This window comes from Benincasa hispida, chromosome 11, assembly GCF_009727055.1.
Source record: "Benincasa hispida cultivar B227 chromosome 11, ASM972705v1, whole genome shotgun sequence".
NCBI lineage: Eukaryota > Viridiplantae > Streptophyta > Magnoliopsida > Cucurbitales > Cucurbitaceae > Benincasa > Benincasa hispida.
The window spans coordinates 12,842,326-12,864,456 of record NC_052359.1 but is presented as its reverse complement, the minus strand read 5'-3'; the positions used below and the strand labels follow the sequence as shown (position 1 = coordinate 12,864,456).

At 34.2% G+C, this 22,131-nt stretch overlaps 3 protein-coding genes across 3 annotated transcripts; 1 reads left to right on the top strand and 2 right to left on the bottom strand.

Annotated features, from left to right (window-relative positions):
• Positions 1-812: 812 nt before the first annotated feature.
• LOC120090569 lies at positions 813-1,700 on the top strand. Its single transcript, XM_039048297.1, has one exon. The coding sequence runs from the start codon at positions 813-815 to the stop codon at positions 1,698-1,700; it is 888 nt and encodes a 295-aa protein (XP_038904225.1).
• Positions 1,701-11,631: 9,931 nt separating this feature from the next.
• Positions 11,632-14,038, bottom strand: LOC120090568 (cytochrome P450 71AU50-like). The gene is made up of 3 exons (XM_039048296.1): positions 13,172-14,038; positions 12,168-12,762; positions 11,632-11,702 (listed from the first exon to the last, which is right to left on the bottom strand). The coding sequence occupies exons 1-3, from the start codon at positions 14,036-14,038 to the stop codon at positions 11,632-11,634; spliced, it is 1,533 nt and encodes a 510-aa protein (XP_038904224.1).
• Positions 14,039-20,884: 6,846 nt separating this feature from the next.
• On the bottom strand, positions 20,885-21,373 carry LOC120089976 (stigma-specific STIG1-like protein 1). The gene has a single exon (XM_039047431.1). The coding sequence runs from the start codon at positions 21,371-21,373 to the stop codon at positions 20,885-20,887; it is 489 nt and encodes a 162-aa protein (XP_038903359.1).
• Between the last annotated feature and the right edge of the window lie 758 nt (positions 21,374-22,131).

Sequence of the window (22,131 nt, the reverse complement as noted above, 5' to 3'; positions counted from 1 at the left end):
ACATCCACCAATATGGTAGGATGCCCAAAATGTGGAGAGGATCCTAAAGGTCTGAGTCCGCTTTAGCTGTGGGAAACGTGGCCACATTCGGAAAAATTGTCACTACTTTCAAAAGAAAAATAGAGAAAGAAAAGAACAAGTTCTAAATCAATTACAACAATTGTAACCCGTAGATAGCGGGGACCAGGAGTTCCTGCCCAAGTTAACCAACGATAGTGAAATGAACATCAACATAACAGGGGTTCATCTCAATTAACAGAGGCATTAAGAGGCATCGAGACGGAGATACCCCGGATAATAATCATAGAATTTGAAGGGAGCTCTTCATCCAAGCTCGGGATCAAAGAAACCCACAGATTCTGCCTCTTCTGCCAATAGTTTGGGCATGTCAAAGAAAACTGCCCCTAACTGCCTCTAAAGAGACGAGCGACTTACATGTGGCAGGGGATTTAAAAATCTAACTCTGGAAGATCAGTAACGAGATTAAACAAATAGTAGAAAAGAATATAAATAGTGTCTAATATAAATATGTTGTGCTAGAAATAAATAAATTATGTAGTTAAAACATATGTTTAACACGTGTGTGATTAATTATAGACAAACTGTTGAGAAGTGGAAAATGCCGCACCCAGGCTGACCATAACAAGTTTGGAGAAGAGAGTGAAGGCGCATCGAGTCATCCTCAGGCGAGACCTAGAGATGAGGAGTAAATAGATAGATTTTCTCACAGGCTACAGGAAAGCCTGGGAACCCTACAGCTGGATCTCGAAAAGAAATACATGATAGAATGGCTATAGTCATTGGGGGCCACGATGTTTGAGGGGATGACGGATCCGATGAATGCGGAAAGGTGGATCAACCAGCTTGAAAAATGCTTTAACGTGATGAGATGCCCTGAAGATAGAAAGGTCAACCTTGCAACTTTCCTGCTACAAAAACGAGCGGAGGAATGGTGGAAGGTACTAAGAAATAGGGGAAGAGGCAAAGGAGAACCCAACTGGGAAGAATTTCGTGAAATCTTTGATGAAAAATTTTATCCTTTATCGTACCATGATACAAAACGATATGAATTCTTACAGCTCATACAGAGAGATACGACTGTAGTAGAATACGATATAAAATATGCTGAACTCTCAAGGTATGCCTCAGGTATTATTGAAGACGAAAGGGAACGATGTTGGAGGTTTAAAGATGGGTTAAAAAGAGAGATCAGGACTCACGTGATAGAAAGTGCGGCGTGGGTAGACTTTTCAGGATTAGTAGAAGCTGCCATGAGGGTAGAAAGAAGTTTGATGATGGAAAAGGTTAAGGAGAGCCTGTTAGGCAGTAAAAGGAATAAAGAAGGGAGAAAAGACTGTACTCTAGGTGTTGAAAATAAATACTTATTTAAGCGGAAAGGAGCAACAAGAACTGGACCAGGTTTAACAGGAGCAAATCAAACAAAGGAATCAGTAGCAAGTATACAACAAAGACCCAGGTGTTTTATATGCAATGAACACCATTGGGGAAGGTGCTCGAACCTGGCTCAAGTACGTACTTGCTACAAGTGTGGAGAACTGAGACATTTTAAAAGAGGGTGTCCCCAGGTGGTGGGTCATGCTGGTGGAAGCATATCACAGACTGTCAACCAGAGTGTAGCACTTCAGAAATCCGACAAGGGACATGGTACCGGAGGTGGAAAAGAGGTGGAAGGAAAATAAACCTTGGGACAACTATATCGCCTAACTCGAGATAAGGACATGCCCCACGTTAGAAGAAACAAGAGCAAGGCTATAGAGGACTAGAGCAAAAGACAACTTTCGTTAATTAAAACTATGAAAATCAAATAAAGCTGATATATAGTTTGTGTTATAGATGTTCATTAAATTTCGAGGACAAAATTTTCTGAAGGGGGTAGTAAATATGAAACCCGAATTTTATTTCCCTACTTGGGATAACAAGAAAGGAAATTAGCTAAATATAAGCTAAAACCTATGTTAAAGAAAACTCCAAGTGTTTAAATAGATTGTTTAATAGCCTTGAGATAAACCTTAAACAATAAAAGTTTGGTTAAGTATGAAGCCAAAAAGAACCATGCGTTGGAAGCCAGAAAAAATGGCTAGGGATTAGTCAAGGTGTTGGCCTTGTGCTAAGCGTTGGTGTTGTGCCATGCGTTGGCCACACTCCTTGAGAGGTTATTTGGGCATTGAGGGAATCCAAAGTGTGGCCAAAAGGAAAGGCTATGCGTGGACAAGCATGCGGCAACCAAAGTCTTGAGAGGTTAGCAAAGCATGCGGCAACCTTAAGTGTATGCGAGCATGGGCACTGAGCATTGGAGTTGCGTGTGCAAGATGATCGTGTAGCAAATGAGCGGCGCTACACGATGAGGTAGCGATCGTGTAGCAATGCGCGGAGCTAAGCGATCATGCGGCACGGTACGACGTTAGACAATGCGGTAAGTCGCGCTAAACGATAGCACTATGCGATGGGCGATAGAGTTAAACAATGGGGTGTTGGCACTACACGATCGACATCAGTGCTAAACGATAGCCGTGAAGCGCTAGATGATAGCCATGATGCACTAAATGATAACCGTGTTGCACTAGACGATGGGCGTCAGCGTTACACGATGGGCATTAGTGAGATTTGCACAATGAGCAAGAACTGTGCGTTAGGCTATGTACTATGCAATAGGCGCTGATGCTATACGATGAGCGGCAACATTACTAGACGATGAACTAGGCGATAAGTGGAAGAGCTAGACAAGGAGCTAGTCGACAGGACAAGCCATGGTGGATGCATAGTGAAATGTCTGCGTTGCTAAGGCTGGTGGTACATAAGGCTTGTGAGGTCATTGTGCATTGGTCTTGAGCAAGGGACTGAGGACGTTGATAAGCAACAAGGACATATTAGCGTTAGTCGTAGGGGATGCATTAGCAGAGGCTAAGTGACGGTAAGCTATACATGAGGCGTTGAATAGAGTCTTAGTTTACCCCAAGGATTAGTATGCGTTGGTAATACGCTATGTGTCAAGGATACCCGAGGACATATGGGCAACTAGGACAGGGCTTGGACAGGTGCCATGCATGGAAAGGATTCAATGATAGAACGTATATGTCAGAAGTAAGCCGAGCGAAGAAAGGTCTGCGGCCAAGGGAGAACTTGCGATATCTGAGGAGCTAGAACCATCTAAATTGTGCGTTAATAAGAGATTATTGGCAGATAAGATTAAAGCTCATTGCAAAGCAAGCACACGACCAAGTTAGAGGGAGTGATGCGTATATGAGGTAGAATGTGGAAAACAAGTTGAAAGAATCAACTTGTCTGGACATGTGGCGAGCTAGAGAAATCGGAGATCTCATGCAAATGAAGTGGATGGCTGAGGTTACATGCAAGAAAGGACTTATATGTTAGCTGAGGGAAAAGGAGACATTTCAAGGGTGTTGTGGCAAAGGTTGCGTTGGCAACAGGAGAATAAGACGACTGGCCATGCAGCTAAGCAGGAGGTGTCGCATTGGGAAAGATTTTGGACACCTATAAATGGAGGGGCTTGAGGCAGGGAACTCTCACAATTCACTTGGGCTATTTGAGTGAAAGCAGAGCAAGAAGATTTGGAAAATAGTGTGGTGAGGAATATTGGGCTGCTACTACGTGTAGGACGCTGAAGAGAAGGAAAAACCTGCATTAAAGGTGAAGGGGTCTAGTGGCAGGCTTAGGCAGCAACCTTGTCGCGCGTTCCAGCCCACCCCGTGCACGCTCTGTGGGACGCATCAATCGGCAGACGCACGCCACATCACCCATCTGGTCGGCTAGACGGACGCCCAGGTGCCCACGGCTGTCTGTGCAGGGAGCGATCAGCTAGAGCATCCCTCTGCCCATTTGTGCACACTGACGCATCCCTTTGCCGCCCAACGCTTCCCAAGTGCCGAAATAACCTCTAAGAAAGCTCAGTTTTTAGTAGCTCAACCTATATGTGGGTTATTTTAAGTGGGTAAGCTGGCTATTATGGATTTTAAGATTATTTATGAATAAATTGAGATTATTGAAAAAATAATGTATTAAATTGAAATTCTTGGAAAAGGAAGAATCCAAAGAGCTACATAGGAAACAACCTGAAGAAAATCTTACAGGAATAACAGTGAATGGTTATTTTATTGTTTGCACGATTGATTTCTATGTATATATGTGAATATATATAGGTTATATTTGAAATATTGACATGATTAGGAAGGATAGTTTGTTGAGATTTGTTATTGTAATATTAGTATATTGCATGGATGGTTGTATTGGGGACTGAATTAGTACCGGGATATTGTTAGCATGCTTTGGGATCTCTTGGTTAGGATTTCTAGGGTATCTGGCTGGGATTGTTAGCGTACCCCAAACATGTCTAATAGGGAATGTCGACATGTGCACATTTGGAAGGTTATCAGGGTACTGAGATTGTTTCCACATCGGATAGTTTAGGTTATTCGTGGAGAATACCGGGGAACTGAGATCACATAATCTTGCCTAGAATATCTAGCTAGCAGGCTGGGGAGGTTACAATTATTATATGTTTTGCATCTGTTCCTAGAACTGTATCTCCAAAAAAATTAATTATCCAATAATTAATATTATTATAAATATAAATGATAACCAACTTATCATACTATATTTATAACCTATAGTTTTAATATTTCATCTCATGAAACATGTAAACCATAGTTCTTTTTCTATTCAATGGTACTTAATGTAAATCTCATTTACATCAATCTTCTACTAGATGTATGTTATACATCATACCAATTATATCATATATAATCAAAATACCTCTGATCAATTTGAACATTTCAAATCAACACCAAGAACTGATCCTCAACTGAATCCATTGAGCTACCAAGGGGACTTCATGGACCTGTAGCTCGAAGCTCCAACGATACGTGAATAACTGACTAAACTTTTTAGTCATGGGATCCACCATCCGTTAATTGCTAGGCACTCCACTAAAGACTGACAGCTGAACTCTCCTCACTATAGATATATTATGTGTTCATCTTAACCAATGAGCAGTGCGACAACCCTTCACAGATCACTCGTAAGTACAGCTGGGCCAATAACCTTATGCCCTTGTAGTTACATCTGTCTCCTTAAGTACCACCGATCTCTCTAATGAACATAAATCCTAGTCCTACTATGATTGAGTCTTCTCTTCCAAAGAGAAGCTGTGGCCACTATGTTCAAGCCCCAGAATCAGTCCTTAAGGGAACAATCTCTCTACTTATCCTTGCTTCGGGAAAGAAGTGAATTCCATATTGTGAATTGAGTTCCCAGCTCCCAGATCAGACAAGTGCCCAAAAAGGTAGACATGTTGAGTTGGTAATCTGGTCACTTTCACCCATATTAATCAAAGGACCGCCCTCAAAGGCAGGAGTTCACAAAACACTCAGGTTTGAGGTCTTGTCACCTATGGTCGTTTAGGTGAGATGTAAGTCTCTAGTATCAACGGCATTATATACAGAGTCTAGTCATCTCATGGTTCAGGTCGTATACAAACTCTTTGTATAGGACACCCCCGCTCGCACGTCTCCACATGAATGGTTAGGATAAACCATTTGTAGGAGTTTACAACACTTGGAAACCTCTATAAAACGGGCCGTATCCCTAGTGTCACCAAGATCAGGTATCCCACCTTAATCCTTATACTACAGATCTATTTAAGTTATCACTTAAGGCATGATCCACTTGTATATCACATATACATGCTTAAGTTCACATAAGATAACCAAGGAGCTTTGTTTATTGGATATGAGTAAATGCCAGAATTAAATAACACTTATTTTATTCATTAAACAATGTGTATCTTTACAAAATAATGAGACTCTGGGAGAATTAGGACACAAATCCCAACAGGAAGCAAAAGATGTTGTTCTTTTCCACCCTCAAGAAAGTTGCTGAAACTTGTACCAGAGATAAACCGATCGTCCCTTTAGAAGAACCAATTGAACAACAGATAAAAGAAGCTGCTGATTGGGAGGAGAAAGACTTTCTTTTTAAGAACTTTATTTTAAATGGTTTGACTGATGATTTGTATGACTACTACAGTACAATGAAAACAACAAAGGAGGTCTGGGATGCCCTGCAAAAGAAGTACAATACTGAGGAGGCTGGGTTGAAGAAATATGCTGTTAGCCGTTATCTCAAGTTCCAGATGTCGGATGACAAATCTGTGGAAGCCCAGTGCCATGAACTCCAGAAGATAGCCCACGAGATAATTACTGAAGGTATGCCTGTAGAAGAACAATTCTAAATTGTTGTTATTATTGATAAACTACCCCCTTTGTGGAAGAACTTTAAGAACACTTTGAGGCGTAAGATGAAGGAGTTTTCCTTGGAGAGTTTTATCACCCAGCTAAGGATCAAGCTCAGAAGAAGGACCAGAGGGAGGAGGTGAACACAGTACCTGGGAAACCCGCCTTCTTCGTGGTAAAACCTGACAAAAAATCTAAGGGGAGAAAGAGAAAAAGTCAAAACCGTGGCTCCAACAACCAAAACCAACAGAAAAAACAGAAGCCCCTTCAGGAGAAATGGTACAATTCCTTTGCTTTAATTGTAATAAACCTAAGCACATGGCTAGAAACTGTAGGAACAGACGTCGTCCTGCTGATCAGATGATACTGACAGAAGAACCGTTAGTCTCCATGACTAGAAAAGTAAATGTGATTGGTGGTTGTGAAGGGTAGTGGATCGACACTGGCGCTACGCACCATGTCTGTCATGATCTTAGTCTATTTAAAACTTTATACTGAAACTAAGGATAAGAATATTCTGTTGGGGGATCAACACTCCATGAAAGTTGCTGGAACCGGTGAGGTGGAACTGAATCTTACCTCTTGGAAGACCCTCACGTTGAAGGACGTCCTGCACACTCCGGAGATAAGAAAGAATTTAGTCTTGGGCTATCTCCTCAACAAAGTTGGGTTTACTCAAACTATAGAGGCAGACCTATATACCCTTACCAAAAATAATGTATTTTTAGGGAAAGGGTATGCAACGGAGGTCATAAATGATGTAGATGATTTGATGTAGGGAAAGGGTATGCACTATCTTGTGCCTATATGTAGATGATTTGTTGATCTTTAGGTCGAACTTGCACGTCATAAATGATGTGAAATCAATATTAAGTGCAAACTTCGACATAAAAGACTTAGGAGAAGCTAGTGTAATATTTGACATAAAAGTGAATAGGTTTGAAAAAGGAATTTCTTTAGATCAATCTCACTATATAGAAAAGATTCTAATGAAATATAATTACTTTGATTGTAAACTAGCTTGTACTCCTTATGACCCTAGTGTTAAGTTGTTCAAGAACATTGGTGACAGTGTTAATCAATCTGAGTATGCGAATATCATAGGCAGTCTTAGATACGCTGCTGACTGCACTAGGCCTGACATAGCTTATGCTGTAGGATTACTTTGTAGGTTTACAAGCAGATCTAGTAAAGAGCATTGGAATGCTATAGAAAGGGTAATGAGGTACTTGAAGAAAACCCAAAACCTAGGATTACATTATCAAAAGTTTCTCGTTGTCCTGGAAGGGTCCCGCGAGGCTGATTGGAACTCTATTTCGAATTATTCAAAGGCTACAAGTGGCTATATCTTTAATATAGCAGGCGGAGCTGTCTCTTGGAAATCCAAGAAACAGACTATTTTAGCCCAATCAACGATGGAGTCAGAAATGATAACAACTAGCGACAACTAGAGAAGAAGCAGGTTGACTTAGAAGTCTGCTATCAGAGATTCCCTTATTAGAAAAGCTGGTACCAGTCATATTGATCCATTGTGATTGTACTGCAGCAATCGCAAAAGTTCAGGACATTAAAGAGTTTCTCACTACTGGGGCAGTACCATTAGAGAGTTTCTCACTACTGGTGCAGTTAAAGTGGATCATATACGGATTGATGAAAATTTGGCAGATCCTTTGACAAAAGAACTGGCCAGAGAGAAGGTTTTCAGAACCTCAGAAAGGATGGGACTCATGCTATAGAAAGATGAATCACGGTGCGGAAAACCCAACCCGTAGACTGGATCCCAAGAAACAGGTTCAACGGGTAATAACTGATCACGAGTGATATATAGTGAATCATGTTAAACCAAACACAGAGTTCCATTTCTATGAATTATAGTCTGAGCATGATATTCTGAAGCGTAAGAAAGGTTGAACTTAGTTCTTAGTGAGATCTTATTTGATGACAAGTGGGGTACGTAGCTACAGGAATACTCTTGATAGACTCACCTATGTGAATGTGGAAGTGAGGGTCGCTTCGTATGGAGTTTTAGGCAAACTCTCTGGAGTGTTCACTAAACCAGGATACACGTACTAGGTCTTAAAGCACGGGCTTTCGTACTACACTCTAATGTCACTCTGTGTGAGATGCTGTTAGAGATAGAGTTCAAAACCAAGGGTTACTCTATATATTCTGAATCATCTACACTATGTAATGGTTCAAGTCATAAGACACCTTTGCTTATGCACATGTTGTATAGACTGAAACTGCTCAATGAAAAAAAAAATTCTCTCTTTTATTTAAATTTTCAAGTGGGGGATTGTTGGGTGAAAATTTAATTTTCAAAAATAAGAGGAAACCAACCTTTGGTTGGAGAATCCCACATTGGAAAATTTTGATTTGAAAGTTTCCCTTATGTACTCCAACCTTGAGCTTTGGGTTTGGGCCCCAAGGGGTACCCATGATTTGGAAGGAGTGAAGAGATAGACTAATGTGGGTTCGGTGGACGTCCCACACGCACGTCGCCGTCTGGTTGGTCAGTCGGGCATGGCGTGCATGTGTGATTATTATTATTCTCTTTTATAATTATTTATTTATTATTATTATGTTTTAAAACTGGAAAAAGAAAAGAAAAAACTTGGTCTTCCGATGAGTCTTCTGGCCCTCCCACATTCTGAGGCTATCCGCCTCTTTCTCACTCGACCGTTCCACGTTGAAGCCCTATAAAAAGTGTGGTCTTCAGCCCACTTCAAATTCAACCAGTGCTCTTTTCACTTCCTTTCGAAAAGTTCTTCAGTTCTCCTCTCCTATTTTTCCACTCCATTTTCTGTTTTCCGATTAGTTAGTCAGAAAGGGTGTGTGTTCCGGTTGGTATTGGTGCATTTCTGATTGGATTTTTTTAGGCTGTTTTATCCTGGGGACGACGTGGTAGTATTCTTGACCTACTCGCACACTAAGGCAGAGTCGCGAAATGTCTTAAAGAGAGCGAGCTCTAAGGCTCAGCCTATGATGAGCTTCTGTTTTGCAGATTTTATTCTTTGCTCGACCGCCGTGACCTGATCGTTTGCTACTGTTCTGTTTGTCGTCTGAAGGTCTTTTTGTTTCCAACAATAATACATCAATAATATCTACAATTTAAGGCATGAAATAAACACAATAGTAGCACCCATTCTATTTGGATGAAAATCTATCTTATATGAAAATTTTATCAAATTTTAGAGACTAAATTCTAACTATATAATCTATTATGGTCAAAATTTTCAACTTAAAATAAAAAGTAAATAAATATATTAATTAGTTACAGATGGGCCCACCCGATCCCATAATTTCAATTGCGAGGATGAAGATAGAGATGATGGCTTGGCTCGATTTTCCTTTCCCGCCTTAAATATATAATTGTTAGAAATATGAGATTCTATCGAATTATAAGGACTATTTATACGATTATAATAACCTATAAAACTAAATTCTAACTTTCTCTAAATCATTCAGATCAAATTTATAATTTAACATTTATTATTATTATTTTTTGAAAAGACATTTTATCTAATTTGCATTGAAAGAAATCTATACATGTGCAAAAGTTAAGTTTGGGTCTAAATTGAGGAAAGATCAAGATTTAAATAGATATCAGAGAGATGCAATAATCAAATCAAATAGATAGTATTGTATTTTTATAAGCTCATCTTTCTCTATCTATTTAGAAAAAAGATTACGTGATAATTTTCTTAAGCTTTAGTGAATTTTTTGAAGAAAATAGTTTTATTTAGGTGATTTTAAGTTGATTTTAAATGGAATGGAATGGAAATAGCACTAAATCATTAATAAAGATCTAAATATTTTCATTTATAAAAGTTTTAATGGATACAACCCCTAAAGTTTAAGGATATAATTAAATTCATATTTTCCATTATGTTTTCTTTATATAAATTCTTAAATAAGTTGCGTGAAAATTTTTATTTCTGAATGATTAAAAATAAAAAATGTTTAGTTAATAATCAAACGAAATGAGTGTAACTTCTTTGATAATTCTATATTAACTTTATTGGTTAAAATAATATTTTAACCATTATTGATAACAGCGAAAATGTGCTATCTTGGTCCGTTTAAGTCAAGATTGTTCTTAGGACTTTTGTGTTTATTCGGTGATTTTACAGGTATCGAGCACCTAAAAAATAGAATTGGGCGTTAGTAACGAAATGGAGTTAAAACAGGGCGAAACAGAGCTCAAATGCATCAATTGGAAAAGAAAGAATAGAAATTACAATTTTGCCACTGAGGACATGGTGCGGTTGTGTTGCTAGGCACCACCACAATGCGTTTTTCCAAGAGCATCAATCTTCTGATGTGCATTTAGCGTCGTAGCGCTACAAAGTCAAAGGACGTAGAGAGGCACGATAGCACCATAACGCCACCCAACATTGTGGCAAGGCTCTACCACCTGAGGGCATGCGAAGGTGTAGTACCGTGATGCTGTCCCCTAGCGCCACGACGCCACACAATTTTTATAAATAGGAACTTTAATTTTAGGGTTTGAGAAGGGGAGATTTAGTCTAGTTTCAGAGCACTAGGCTCGATTTTGGCCATTCTTGGCAAAAACCCATGAGATTTCTTCATATTTTGCTTTGTGTTTCATATTTTGGCATCAGGATTCATGTTGTGATGAAGGTTAAAGGTCCAAATGTCGATTTTGAGGTTTGATTGGACGATTTTCTATGGTTTAAGGAGATTATCATGTATTGTTCTTGAGTTCTTTGTTTCTTCTCGTTTTCTATTCCTTGATTGAACTTCTAGAATGGGCATACTAGTAGATTAAACTGACAACTTAATCGTTAATATTCGTATGTTCGTTCGTCGGCACTATGCATATTGTAGTTATTCGTAATTGTAACCATGACATGTTCAATTTGTATAGCGTTGGGTTTTAGTTATGGTTATGGTTCAATGGCCAGCTTTCCTAGGATCACCCAGTAATGAAAGATAATAAAACCTAGGGAATAGAAATACGTGAGGTTAAATTTAGTCAATTTAATATGATGTTCTAATAAATCCATGGGCTTAAGCTAAGTGAATAGGCTTGCATGACAATACTTAGTTAATTTGGGAATCGACATCCGTGTTTGGTGTTTCCTAAGGAATATGTCTGACTTTTCCAGATAGTCAATTAGGTTTGATAATTAGAAAACCCATGAATCTTTGCACGATAGATCAATGAATTAATTCCTAGATAGCCCAACAACCTCTTAATTGGCGAATGTAATCTCGTGTATCACTCTCAATCTATCTTACTTTTTGCACTATAAATTCATGCAATTTAGTTTTTCTGTCATCTTAAACTCAATACTCCTCCCCTCCATTTTTATTGCTTTACAAAGTCCGATTTAGCTTAAAAAGGTTTTATCTTGGGCTCCCTGTGGCTCGACTTGGTCTTGCTACTGATACTACTTGTTAGTTGAAGTGCTAGATAGTAAATATAAATATTATTTGATTGATAGAAAGCCTCGATAATGTTCCATCCATACTTATACTATATAATTTATTCAATTTTAATCTATGAATTTTTAATTGTTTAATTTTATAAATTTATATAAATCTTTCATTTAGTCTCTCAAAGTTAACCTTTTAATAGAAAAAATGGTGAAGTAATAATAAAAAATTATCATATATACGAGTATGTTTCTAAAATTTAATGTAAGAATGTTAATAGATAATTAAAAAAAAATTTTAAAAAAAAATCCACCATAAAATAAAAGTAAAAACTAAATTTAAGATTGTAAAATTTTGAATATTCAAAAGTACAAATACGAAAATTCAACAAATCTTAAAGTACAGAGATCGAAATGATATTTTAACTTTCTTCATAAAGATAAAAGAACAATTACATCCATACTGAATTGAAATAAATTCAAATACGAACACGATAGGTAGGTATGAGCCTAAGATTTTGAGCTCTAGGACAAGTTAAACCAAATTCTTCCGTCATATCTAATTCACTTGGCAATGCACCATTTGGAAGTTTCCAATCAAAGCAATGCACCAATTGAGCCACAATCAATCGAACCAAAGTCATCGCTAATTGCATTCCGGGACAACTTCTTCGACCATATCCAAATGGAATCATTTCAAAATTTTTCCCTTTGATATCTATTTGGCTATCAACAAACCTCTCTGGAAAAAATTTATGAGACTGAAACCAAGTACTTGGGTCTTGTCCAATTGCCCATGCATTTATCAATGTGTGTGTATTTTTAGGAATATGGTAGCCGTTGACATTGCAATCTTCGGTGGACTTGCGAGGGATTAATGTAATTGGTGGATGCATTCTGAAGGTCTCTTTTATGACCATATCCAAGTATTTCAATTGGTTCAAGTCTGATTCTTCCACCATTCTGTTCAAACCAACCACTTCTTCTAATTCCTTTTGGACTTTCTTCATTACTTGGGGATGCTTGATTAGCTCGGATAATGCCCAATTGATTATGGTGCTCGTGCTGTCCACTCCTCCAACAATCAAGTCCTACAAAATATGGTTTCCATGTGAGCGAAATAATGAAGATTGTGATAAAGATGATATATCTATTTACGTTCATCGTTTTTGGGTTGATATTAATTTTAGATTTCATACATTACCAATAGAGATATACACAGGATGGGGCAGGACGGAGTTGGAGATGAATTCTCTATCCCCGTTCTCGCTCCCCATTTCATTCTTATTTCTACAAAATTCCTCATTTAATTTATGGACTAGGCCAAGGTTCCCATGGATTATTTTTTAAAAAATAAATTATTCTATTGAAAAGTTGTAATTAAAAAGTTCATAGACAATAAGAAGAGTAAGTACTCAATACTTGAATTTTCATCGTTTGAGCATGGGACCTTTAACGAATTACCAACTTTAGTTGAATGAAATTTTAAAGTATACTTACAAACATTACGCCTTTGATACTCGTACGATCAATTTGGCACTTTGTTTTTTCTGACCTCATGAGATCCAACATAACATCCACAAAAAGCCCACTCTTAGTGTTATTTTGGTCCTTAAACTCGACATGTTGCTCGATAATCGTGTTTAAAAATCCATCAAAGGCCTTACTAATAGCTTTGGAACGACGACCTAATCCTTGAAGATCAAGAAAGGCAATAAAAGGAATAAAATCCCCCAAGTTAAGAGCACCAGCCAAGAAAGTGACTTCATGTATTGCAGCCATAAACTCCTCATCAACAAATTTCTTCCCAAACAACATTACACAAATCACACCAGCAATAAGAGAAGAGACTTGAGAATTAAGATCCACAATACTATGATTTTTCGCAGCCTCTCGAAGACGATCAATCAACAAACCAAGTTCTTGCCTTCGAATTGATGAAAAAGAGTCGATTTTGAGAGATGTAAGCAATTGAAATGAACATATTTTACGCATATTATGCCAATAAGGGCCAAATTGAGCAAAGGCTATATCTTTTCTGTTGAAAGACATTTGGTTGGAAGTATGAGAAATTGGACGACTTGCAAAAATAGGGTCATGGGTTTTGAGGAAGAGCTTGGCAATAGTAGGAGAAGAGATGATAATGGTGGATTTAAACCCTAATTTCATGTGCATAATGGGACCATAAGTTTGAGATAATTTTTGAAGATCTCTATGAACAAGTTTTTTTAATAAATGGATGCTACCAATAATGGGAAATCCTTTTGGACCAGGAGGAAGATTTTTTGCCTTGATTTTGCATAGTAATAAATGTAAGATGCAAGCAAGAAGGATAAGTGTAAAAATGGTGGCTGAAATCAAAGCCATAATAATGCTATGTTTTATTGTAGCTAGTAACAACGGATGCTGAAAAGAATAAGTTTTTATGTTATTTATAGTGCATTTACATGAACCAACTTATGGATGTGTGAAAAATGTGGTCGTTTGAAACTAATGAATAATTATAGGATTTTTAAAAATTAAAATCCTAGGATAGAGATTTGTGGGGAAGTGGTGGGTTTGAGAGTTATATGTTGCTTTCCTATTATATACTTACCTATACCATATGAAACCAAACTTTAGATAGAGTTGAGAGAGGAAGAAAAACAAACCAAGAGAAGAAGCAATGGTAGAAAAAGAGTATAAGATATATGCTTTATGTACATGTCAAGTATCAAAATATCAAAGAGATTACAAAACTATTAGAGAAGTTTATTGGTAACTATTGCTGGCACACTTTGGGAACTAACTCTGAGCTTTGACAACCACTTCCGATGACAATTCCGGCAACCAACTCCAGGCTCCAACAACCACCTTCGATGACAACTCCAACGACCACTTTTGTGTGACCAACTTCGATGACTAATTCGAGGATCCGACAACCACCTCCGATGACAACACTGGTGATCCAACTTCGATGACCAATTCTAGACTCTAGCAACTACCTTCGACAACAAAACTCTGATGACCAACTCCGAAAACCACCAACTACAAACTCCAATAAAAATCACCTTCGATGATCAATTTCAATGGCCACCTTCAAGCGAGCAACTCCGACAACTAACTTGGGGTTTTGACAATCACTTTCGACAACAAACTTCAATAACCAACTTTAATACCACCTTCACGTGACCAACTTCGAACTTCGACAACCACTTCCGACTACAAATTCTGGTGAAAATCATCTTCGATAATCAACTTCGACGACCACCTTTGCGTGACCAACTTTGGGCTCCGAAAAACACCTCTATTGACAAACTCTGACGACCAATTCCAATATCACCTTCATGCGATCAATTTCAGGCTCCAACAATCACCTCCGATTACAAACTCCAGCGAAAATCATCTTCAATAATCAACTTCTACAACCACTTCCGACTATTATAAGAGTGATGACTTTAAAAGTATGTTGTAGGATTGTTGATTATATAAATAATATTATTTTGTTTACATTAGGTGAAATATTTATATGTAAAAATTTGTAAATATATTTGTATTTAATTGAATTAACATATCAAATGAGTGATTAGAATATTTAAACGAAAAAAATGTATGTAATTGAAAAGTATGGAAATAACAAAAAACCGTAAAATGAATATATTTTCCTATAACATTTTCTAGCAAGAATAATTGAAAATGGAGATTTGTTCTCTATGATCCTCCAAATTTGGAGGAGTTGAAAGTGAAATTGTTGAAAAAATGTGGTGACATTCCATTGGCGGCTAAGATGATGGAGTAGATTCAATTAAAAAAAAATTCATGATAGAGTAAAAATAAAGAGCAACAATAGGAAGAAGAAGAAGAAAAAGAAGAAAAAGAAGAAGATGATAATGAAAGTTATAGAGAAAAATTAGCTAGAAATAAAAAGTTTTGATTTCTCTTTGGTTTCTCAATTTATTTAACCATATTTATGCAAGAAATGTAATATGTTAATTGTTGTTCACTACCCAAAAAAAAAAGAAAAAGAAAAAGAAAAAAGAAAGAAACTTAGCTTTAAAAATTAAAAGAAAAAAATTGCAATCAATATTTATTTAAATAAAGATGTGTCGAATTATTGAATAAAAAAATTCAAAACAAAAATAGTTGTCATAAAAGCAGATATTTAGAATTCAAAAAATGCACTAGAAACCCAAAATATATAAACTCAATTCTGCATCCAAAACACAAATATATAAACTCATATCAAATAATTTTGCACCCCAAACACAAATATATGAATATATAAACTTCATAGATATATGAACGCCACAAACATGTGAACTTTAGACATCCTATCTCACTTAGCGTCCTAAATAGTCCCTATATGTTAATGTTATAATAAAATTCATTATCGTATAAAATCAAATTCATTATTCATATTGTTGTTTAGCAGAACCTCACATTTTTAAAAATAAGAGGATTGAATTCACATATGCTCGCATTTTAAAAATGCGAAGAAGCATAAAATTTTGTAAAACAATTATTCTAAAACATCTCCACAATTTCATATTGTTGTTCAGTAGCACCTCACATTTTTAATCGTTATTTGCATTTGGTAAAATAGTTTTGAATTAAATCTATTAAAATCACTCGTAAAAATAAATTAATTTCATATTTATTTTAAAATCAAATCCTTTTAAGCTTTAGATTCACTTAAAGTTAGGTAGAGCTTTTAATGAATATTTAGTTTTCAATTTTTAAGATAGAGTTTTAAATGAATATTTAGTTTTTAAACGATGCGCATCCAATTGATTTAATGCATTAAAATAGAAGCCTCTCTAACACTAAACCATGCCTCCAACCGCCTCCAACCAATTTAATTGATCATCGTATTTTCAAAACGATTCTGAATAATTTTTTTTAATATTATAAAATTTCTCGCATTTTGAAAATGCGAGATTTAGAGAAATATTCTCAAAATGTGAGATCTACAAAACTGCAATAATTTAAGTTTCAAATTTATTATATAATTATAATAAATGTTTAAAAACAATATTAAAAAACTCCTTTAATTCCTATTTGAAAGCATGGGTGTAATGGAAATATCAAATACTATTAGTACAATAAAAATATATAATGAAATTGAGTGGTTATTTTTAAATAAAGAAAAATGAGCTAACTTATTCACAAATATAATAAATTTTTGTGATAGACAGTAATAGACATCTATTAGTACCGATGATAGATATCTATTATGATCTATTACGATCTATCACTGATAAATAAAAACATTTTATTATATTTGAAAATATTTTCAGCAAATTTAGAACAATTATCCTAAATTGAAGTTGTACCGAATGTAACGTGAATTACAAATTACAAATTAAAACCATCTCACATATTTTATGAAATTGGGTAAAAGTATTTATGGTCTCTTCAAAAAATAAAAATATGATGGGAAAGACGAAATAGTTAAACTCATGGTTAATATTAAACTTAAAAATTAATTTCTTTTTCGTCCAAATAGAAGTTAATTACTTAAATAACTATTTGTAAACTTTAAGAAAAATAATTATTAATTTGTTTAAGAAACCACTTATTACTTCACTTAATATGAATAATCTGTTTTCATGTAAGTATAAATATGCATTTGATATTGTAAAAGAAAAAAATGCATTTGATACATACCCTATAACTTTGTAATAGAGAAAATTAATTTTCATATATGATAAGATAAACTTGAAATATTAAGTCCAAGGCATATGTATTTGTAAAACTAGTATCCATATATTTTTTCCATTTTTAAAAATTTACCTAATAATTTTAACACAATTTTAAAAAAACCCAATACACATTTGCATATCATAACAAACGAAGGGCAACTAGAAACTATATTAAAGGAAAAAAAATGGACTTTTTGATTTTGACATTTTAGAAGACTGAACTATTAAGATTAAGAGTGTGTTTGCGATACATTTTCAAGTGTTTAATTGAAAAAATAAATCATTTGAGAAGAAATTGGAGTATTCCGAAACTACTCAAAATAGTTTTTCAAATGTATTTCAATCAACTCAAAATAGTTTTTCAAATGTATTTCAATCAGTTTTTATCAAAAGTGGTTAAACAAAAATAAGTTTTTGAAAAATATTTTTATCTTAAATCAAGCCAAACAGGCCCTAAATGTCAATTATCACTAAGTGCATGTTTGATAGTAATTTAAAAGGGTTAAAGTTATTTCTGTCATATTCAAAATCCCTCCAAAACACATCTTTAATCACTAGAAATTAATTTAATATTCAATTTTACACTTTTAAATGCAATCCTCATATCATCAAAAGTACCTTTGAATATTTTATAATCACTCTTAAACATACCCTAAATGTTACTCATGTTAGTTGCTATATAGTCCAGGTTGTATCCATTGTTTATATATCCCTTCAATCATATATATATATATATAAGAATTTGTCACGTGATAACTTGTGATTGGACAGCTGCATAAATATATGTACTAATAATGAAACATTGAGATATAAGTTATGGCAAAAGGGTCTTTGTTCTTTTGCTTTGCCTTATATTAAGGTAAAAGTACATGTGAGAAGGAGCATGTTTCGAGGGAAAATGCATGTGATTTCATGCAATTTTCAAGATGGAGAACTTGGCTGATAAATATTATCATATTTTGTGTATAGCTTCTATTTTACGTTTCAATTTTTATTACTTTTTTTCGTAAAGCAAACATTTAGAACAACTGTTTATTTGGTGGAATTTGGACCTTTGGGTATTAAAAAATAATAAAGTATTTTGGACTTTGGCTTGTAATGAAAATTAGGCTTAGGCGCATAGGCATACTATAAATAGCACATTTGCAAGCAAACCCTTTAATGTGAACTTTTTTTTTTTTACCTATTAAACAAGTAGCTATTTGTAGCCTATTACTTAATCCAATTGGCATAAAGTTATATGATACATTTGACCGAACATCTACGCTTAAATTTGTTTAAAAATATAAGATAAATTTGAACCTATAACCTTAAGAATGAAGTTGATATAAAAGCTATTTGAATTATCAAACATAGCTCAATTCATAAGATTTATTTAAAAATTAATGGTTTGATCTTTCATTCTGAAAAAAGTTTGTTCTTTTTAGATTTTGTTAATCTAGAAAAGTTATATATTTATTTTTCTGAACGATGTACCCTTTGTGGGTTTTTTTTATTCTTTTATTAGTTTTAGGACTGTTTTTAAATATAGAAAAATGAACTAAAATATTTACAGAATATAATATTGATAGACTTGATAGACATTGATAGAAGTCTATTACTGTCTATCAACGTCTATCGTTGATAGTTCTAAAATTTTGCTATATCTATAAATATTCTCAATAGTTTTATCATTTGAAATAATTTCCTTTAATTTTATGTATATAAAAAAAAGGAATTCTCATACAAAAGTATTATTATTATTATTATAAATTGGAAGCTTGTTGAATATGTATTTTATTTTTCATTTTAAAAAAATTGTTACAACAAAAGATTTTCGATTTGCAATATGATTTCCCGAACATTTTTCAACTTCTAGCCAAATCTTAAAAATTAGGAAAATTAGTTTTTGAATTACTTTTTCATTCTTACTTTTAGAAATTGAAACGTAAAAAATAATTTATTGTCAAAAGAAAAATTTAAAAATTAAATTTTAATTAGTAAAGAGTTAACTTTTCCGTTTTTCTTTTTCTATTTCTAGATAAAATATTATCCATTGGAGTCGAGTTTTTCGATTCATGTGGTCTATTAATTTGATTTCGTATTTATATAGTTCTTAAAAGTATATATTTTTAAATTTAAATAATGATGAAATAGAGATTCAAACATGCGAATGGATGTAAAATATAATATATGTCGATTTATCATATTTAATTTAATATAGATATGGGACATTATGAGAGGTTCTATAGGAGGGGATCCCAAAAATTTTTTTAGACTTCTTTTCATTTTATGAATAAAAAATTTGAATGAAGTGAAAGTAGGTATCGAAATTTAGGTACAATAATATTTATGTTTATAATATTTTCAAAATTTTTAAAGTAAGCTTATTTGTTCTTATGCTATTTCTTAAGTTAACTTAAAAAATAATAATTTTTAAGTGTTAACCAAATATGATTAACAAGAAACAAATATTTTAATTTTGAAATTTTCTTATTACGATCTCAAAATATATTTTTTTTCAAATAATATTAAAAAATTGTAGTTTTTTAGAACCTAATGTAGAATAATAGAGTAACTATTCGACTCTATACATTGGTCTACTAAAATAAATTTACAAAATTTGATCCCCAAATTTATAGTTCCTATGATTTGATAAAATCATCGTATATAATTCTTTCTATATAGATTATTTATGAGTTTTATGAAATATGTGATAGAGATTAAATTTTAATCTAAATTTTAATTTTTTTTTTCAAATTACCATAGGATCAAATTTACTAGAAAAAAAATTGAAACATAAGGTTTCTCTTTGTTCTCTCTAATTCTCATTTTATATGCAAATATAACATCATGTACAAGACATATATTATAGACGGAAGAAATATACATAATATTTAGTAAAGTCTATAGTTCTAATTCTATTTAAGTATGCTCATTTATCTATATTCGTACACATAATTTATATTGTCTTAAAGTTGGAGATTCAATTTCTCCACAATGAATATTGAAAGCAAATTGGAAAAAAAAAAAACTTTATTTTTGTATTTGGCCACATTTGTGTAGTTTCTATATTAGAATTAAATCAACAAATTTAAGCTAATAAATTATAACAAATTTATTCATTCCTTAAAAAATTGTCACATCCAGATCAAACAAGAAAATCACACAATATGAAGATAAATGAGAACAAAAAAATGGTATATATACTTGTGAAGCATGTAATAACATGTTTTAGTTACAAATAAATCCTCCCTAATCAACCAAAAAAAAAAAAAAAACAATGGCACAAAATAATACTTAATTAATTTTCTTTTGTATAACACCACTCTTATTTTAAATATATATTTTTAATTCAACTTTGACAAGAACCACAATAAATAAATTATGTGATTCTTTTTTATTGTATTTGAAACTTTTTCAAATTGCTTTTTTTTTTTTTTTTTTGTTAACAAGAAAATTCAAGATGATTAATTAGATAATCCATTGAAATAATGGATAAGGTAAAAGAAACCTTTGTAATAATTGTCTTAAGAATAATATTTTGAATATATCATGCATACTCACACATGCCGTATACACAAAATTTACCGCGCTTGCAACGGTTGTCGCAACGCCCGCAATGGCGCTTGTCATAGGCAACATCAACGCACTGTCCTCGACAACACTCCCCCGTATACTTGCATTTCTTCTTGCATCCTCCGCAATTATGCTTGTCATTCATCAAGTTCACGCACTTGTTGTTGCAACATTCCCACCCTTTTCCATGCATTTTCTCGCACATCTTCCTGTTCTTGTGGCAATGGCTCGCCGCTCTAGGGTTTCTCGTTTTCTCCGCTAAGAATCGGCTCAGCCTTCCCGACGGCTCCAACTTTGTCATTGTCGTCGAAGAGTCTTCGGCAATGGCCGTTGTTGTCTCTGCCTGATATGTTTTTGTTTCTGTTGTTGTTGTCGTCGACGACTCTTCAAATTTCTTCATGGTGAGTGTGATGGATATAGCCATGGTTATGGCTATTACGAGCATTACTTTCTTAACTTCCATGGCTTTGCCTGTGGAAGTTTCGAAGAGAAAAGGCGTATGTTGATCGATTTGATTTTTTCGAAAATGAGAGTTTTTTTTAGAGAGAGGGGTAGGAAGTTAGGGGAGGGAGACTTTGATGTATATAGTAGGACTTAATGCGAGAAAGATGGGTAAAAGGAAGGGAAAAGAGTGTTGTTGAATTCTAGGTCAATAACCCTAAAAATTAATTAAAAAAGAAGGTTTTCATTGCTTTGGGACACTTCACAAAACTTGTTTTCTACATAATTTTAATTAATCAATGTCATAACTCAAAAGGTCAAAGGGGTAAATCAGGGATTTTTTGAAATATTATTGTGTCTCTATGAAGGAGCTGACTTGAGGGAAATTAAGGCATGCTGCTAGGCTAAGCAAAGGTTAGGGGTTTGCAATGCAAAAAGAGGAAAAATAAAAACATTAAATTTGAAGCAAAAGAGATGGCTTTAATTTAATGTTATTTTGTGGTTGTGTGGTGTATTTTCTTAGAACCAAAACATTAATTTAAATATAAATCTCTTAAAAGGGCATAAAATGATAAGCAATAAATTCACACGCACAAGCAAAGATGGTATAGAAAAAGAGAGGTCTGAATGCAAAGTTTTAATGATATTTCAAGTTGACTAACTCACAAGAATCATATGCATACAGGTATGGCATGCTACACCATATACATTATTTTCATTTTTCAACGTTGGTGGACTACGATTAAAGGATGTCGTATTTGTTTCCAATATTTTTATACG

Coding starts and splice junctions, on each gene's coding strand:
- LOC120090569 (XM_039048297.1), top strand. CDS start 813: ATGTTTGAGGGGATGACGGATCCGATGAATGCGGAAAGGTGGATCAAC.
- LOC120090568 (XM_039048296.1), bottom strand. CDS start 14,038: ATGGCTTTGATTTCAGCCACCATTTTTACACTTATCCTTCTTGCTTGC. Junction 12,763..13,171: donor GTATCAAAGGCGTAATGTTT/GTAAGTATACTT, acceptor CATATTTTGTAG/GACTTGATTGTTGGAGGAGT. Junction 11,703..12,167: donor TCTTAGGCTCATACCTACCT/ATCGTGTTCGTA, acceptor ACTATCTAGCAC/TTCAACTAACAAGTAGTATC.
- LOC120089976 (XM_039047431.1), bottom strand. CDS start 21,373: ATGGAAGTTAAGAAAGTAATGCTCGTAATAGCCATAACCATGGCTATA.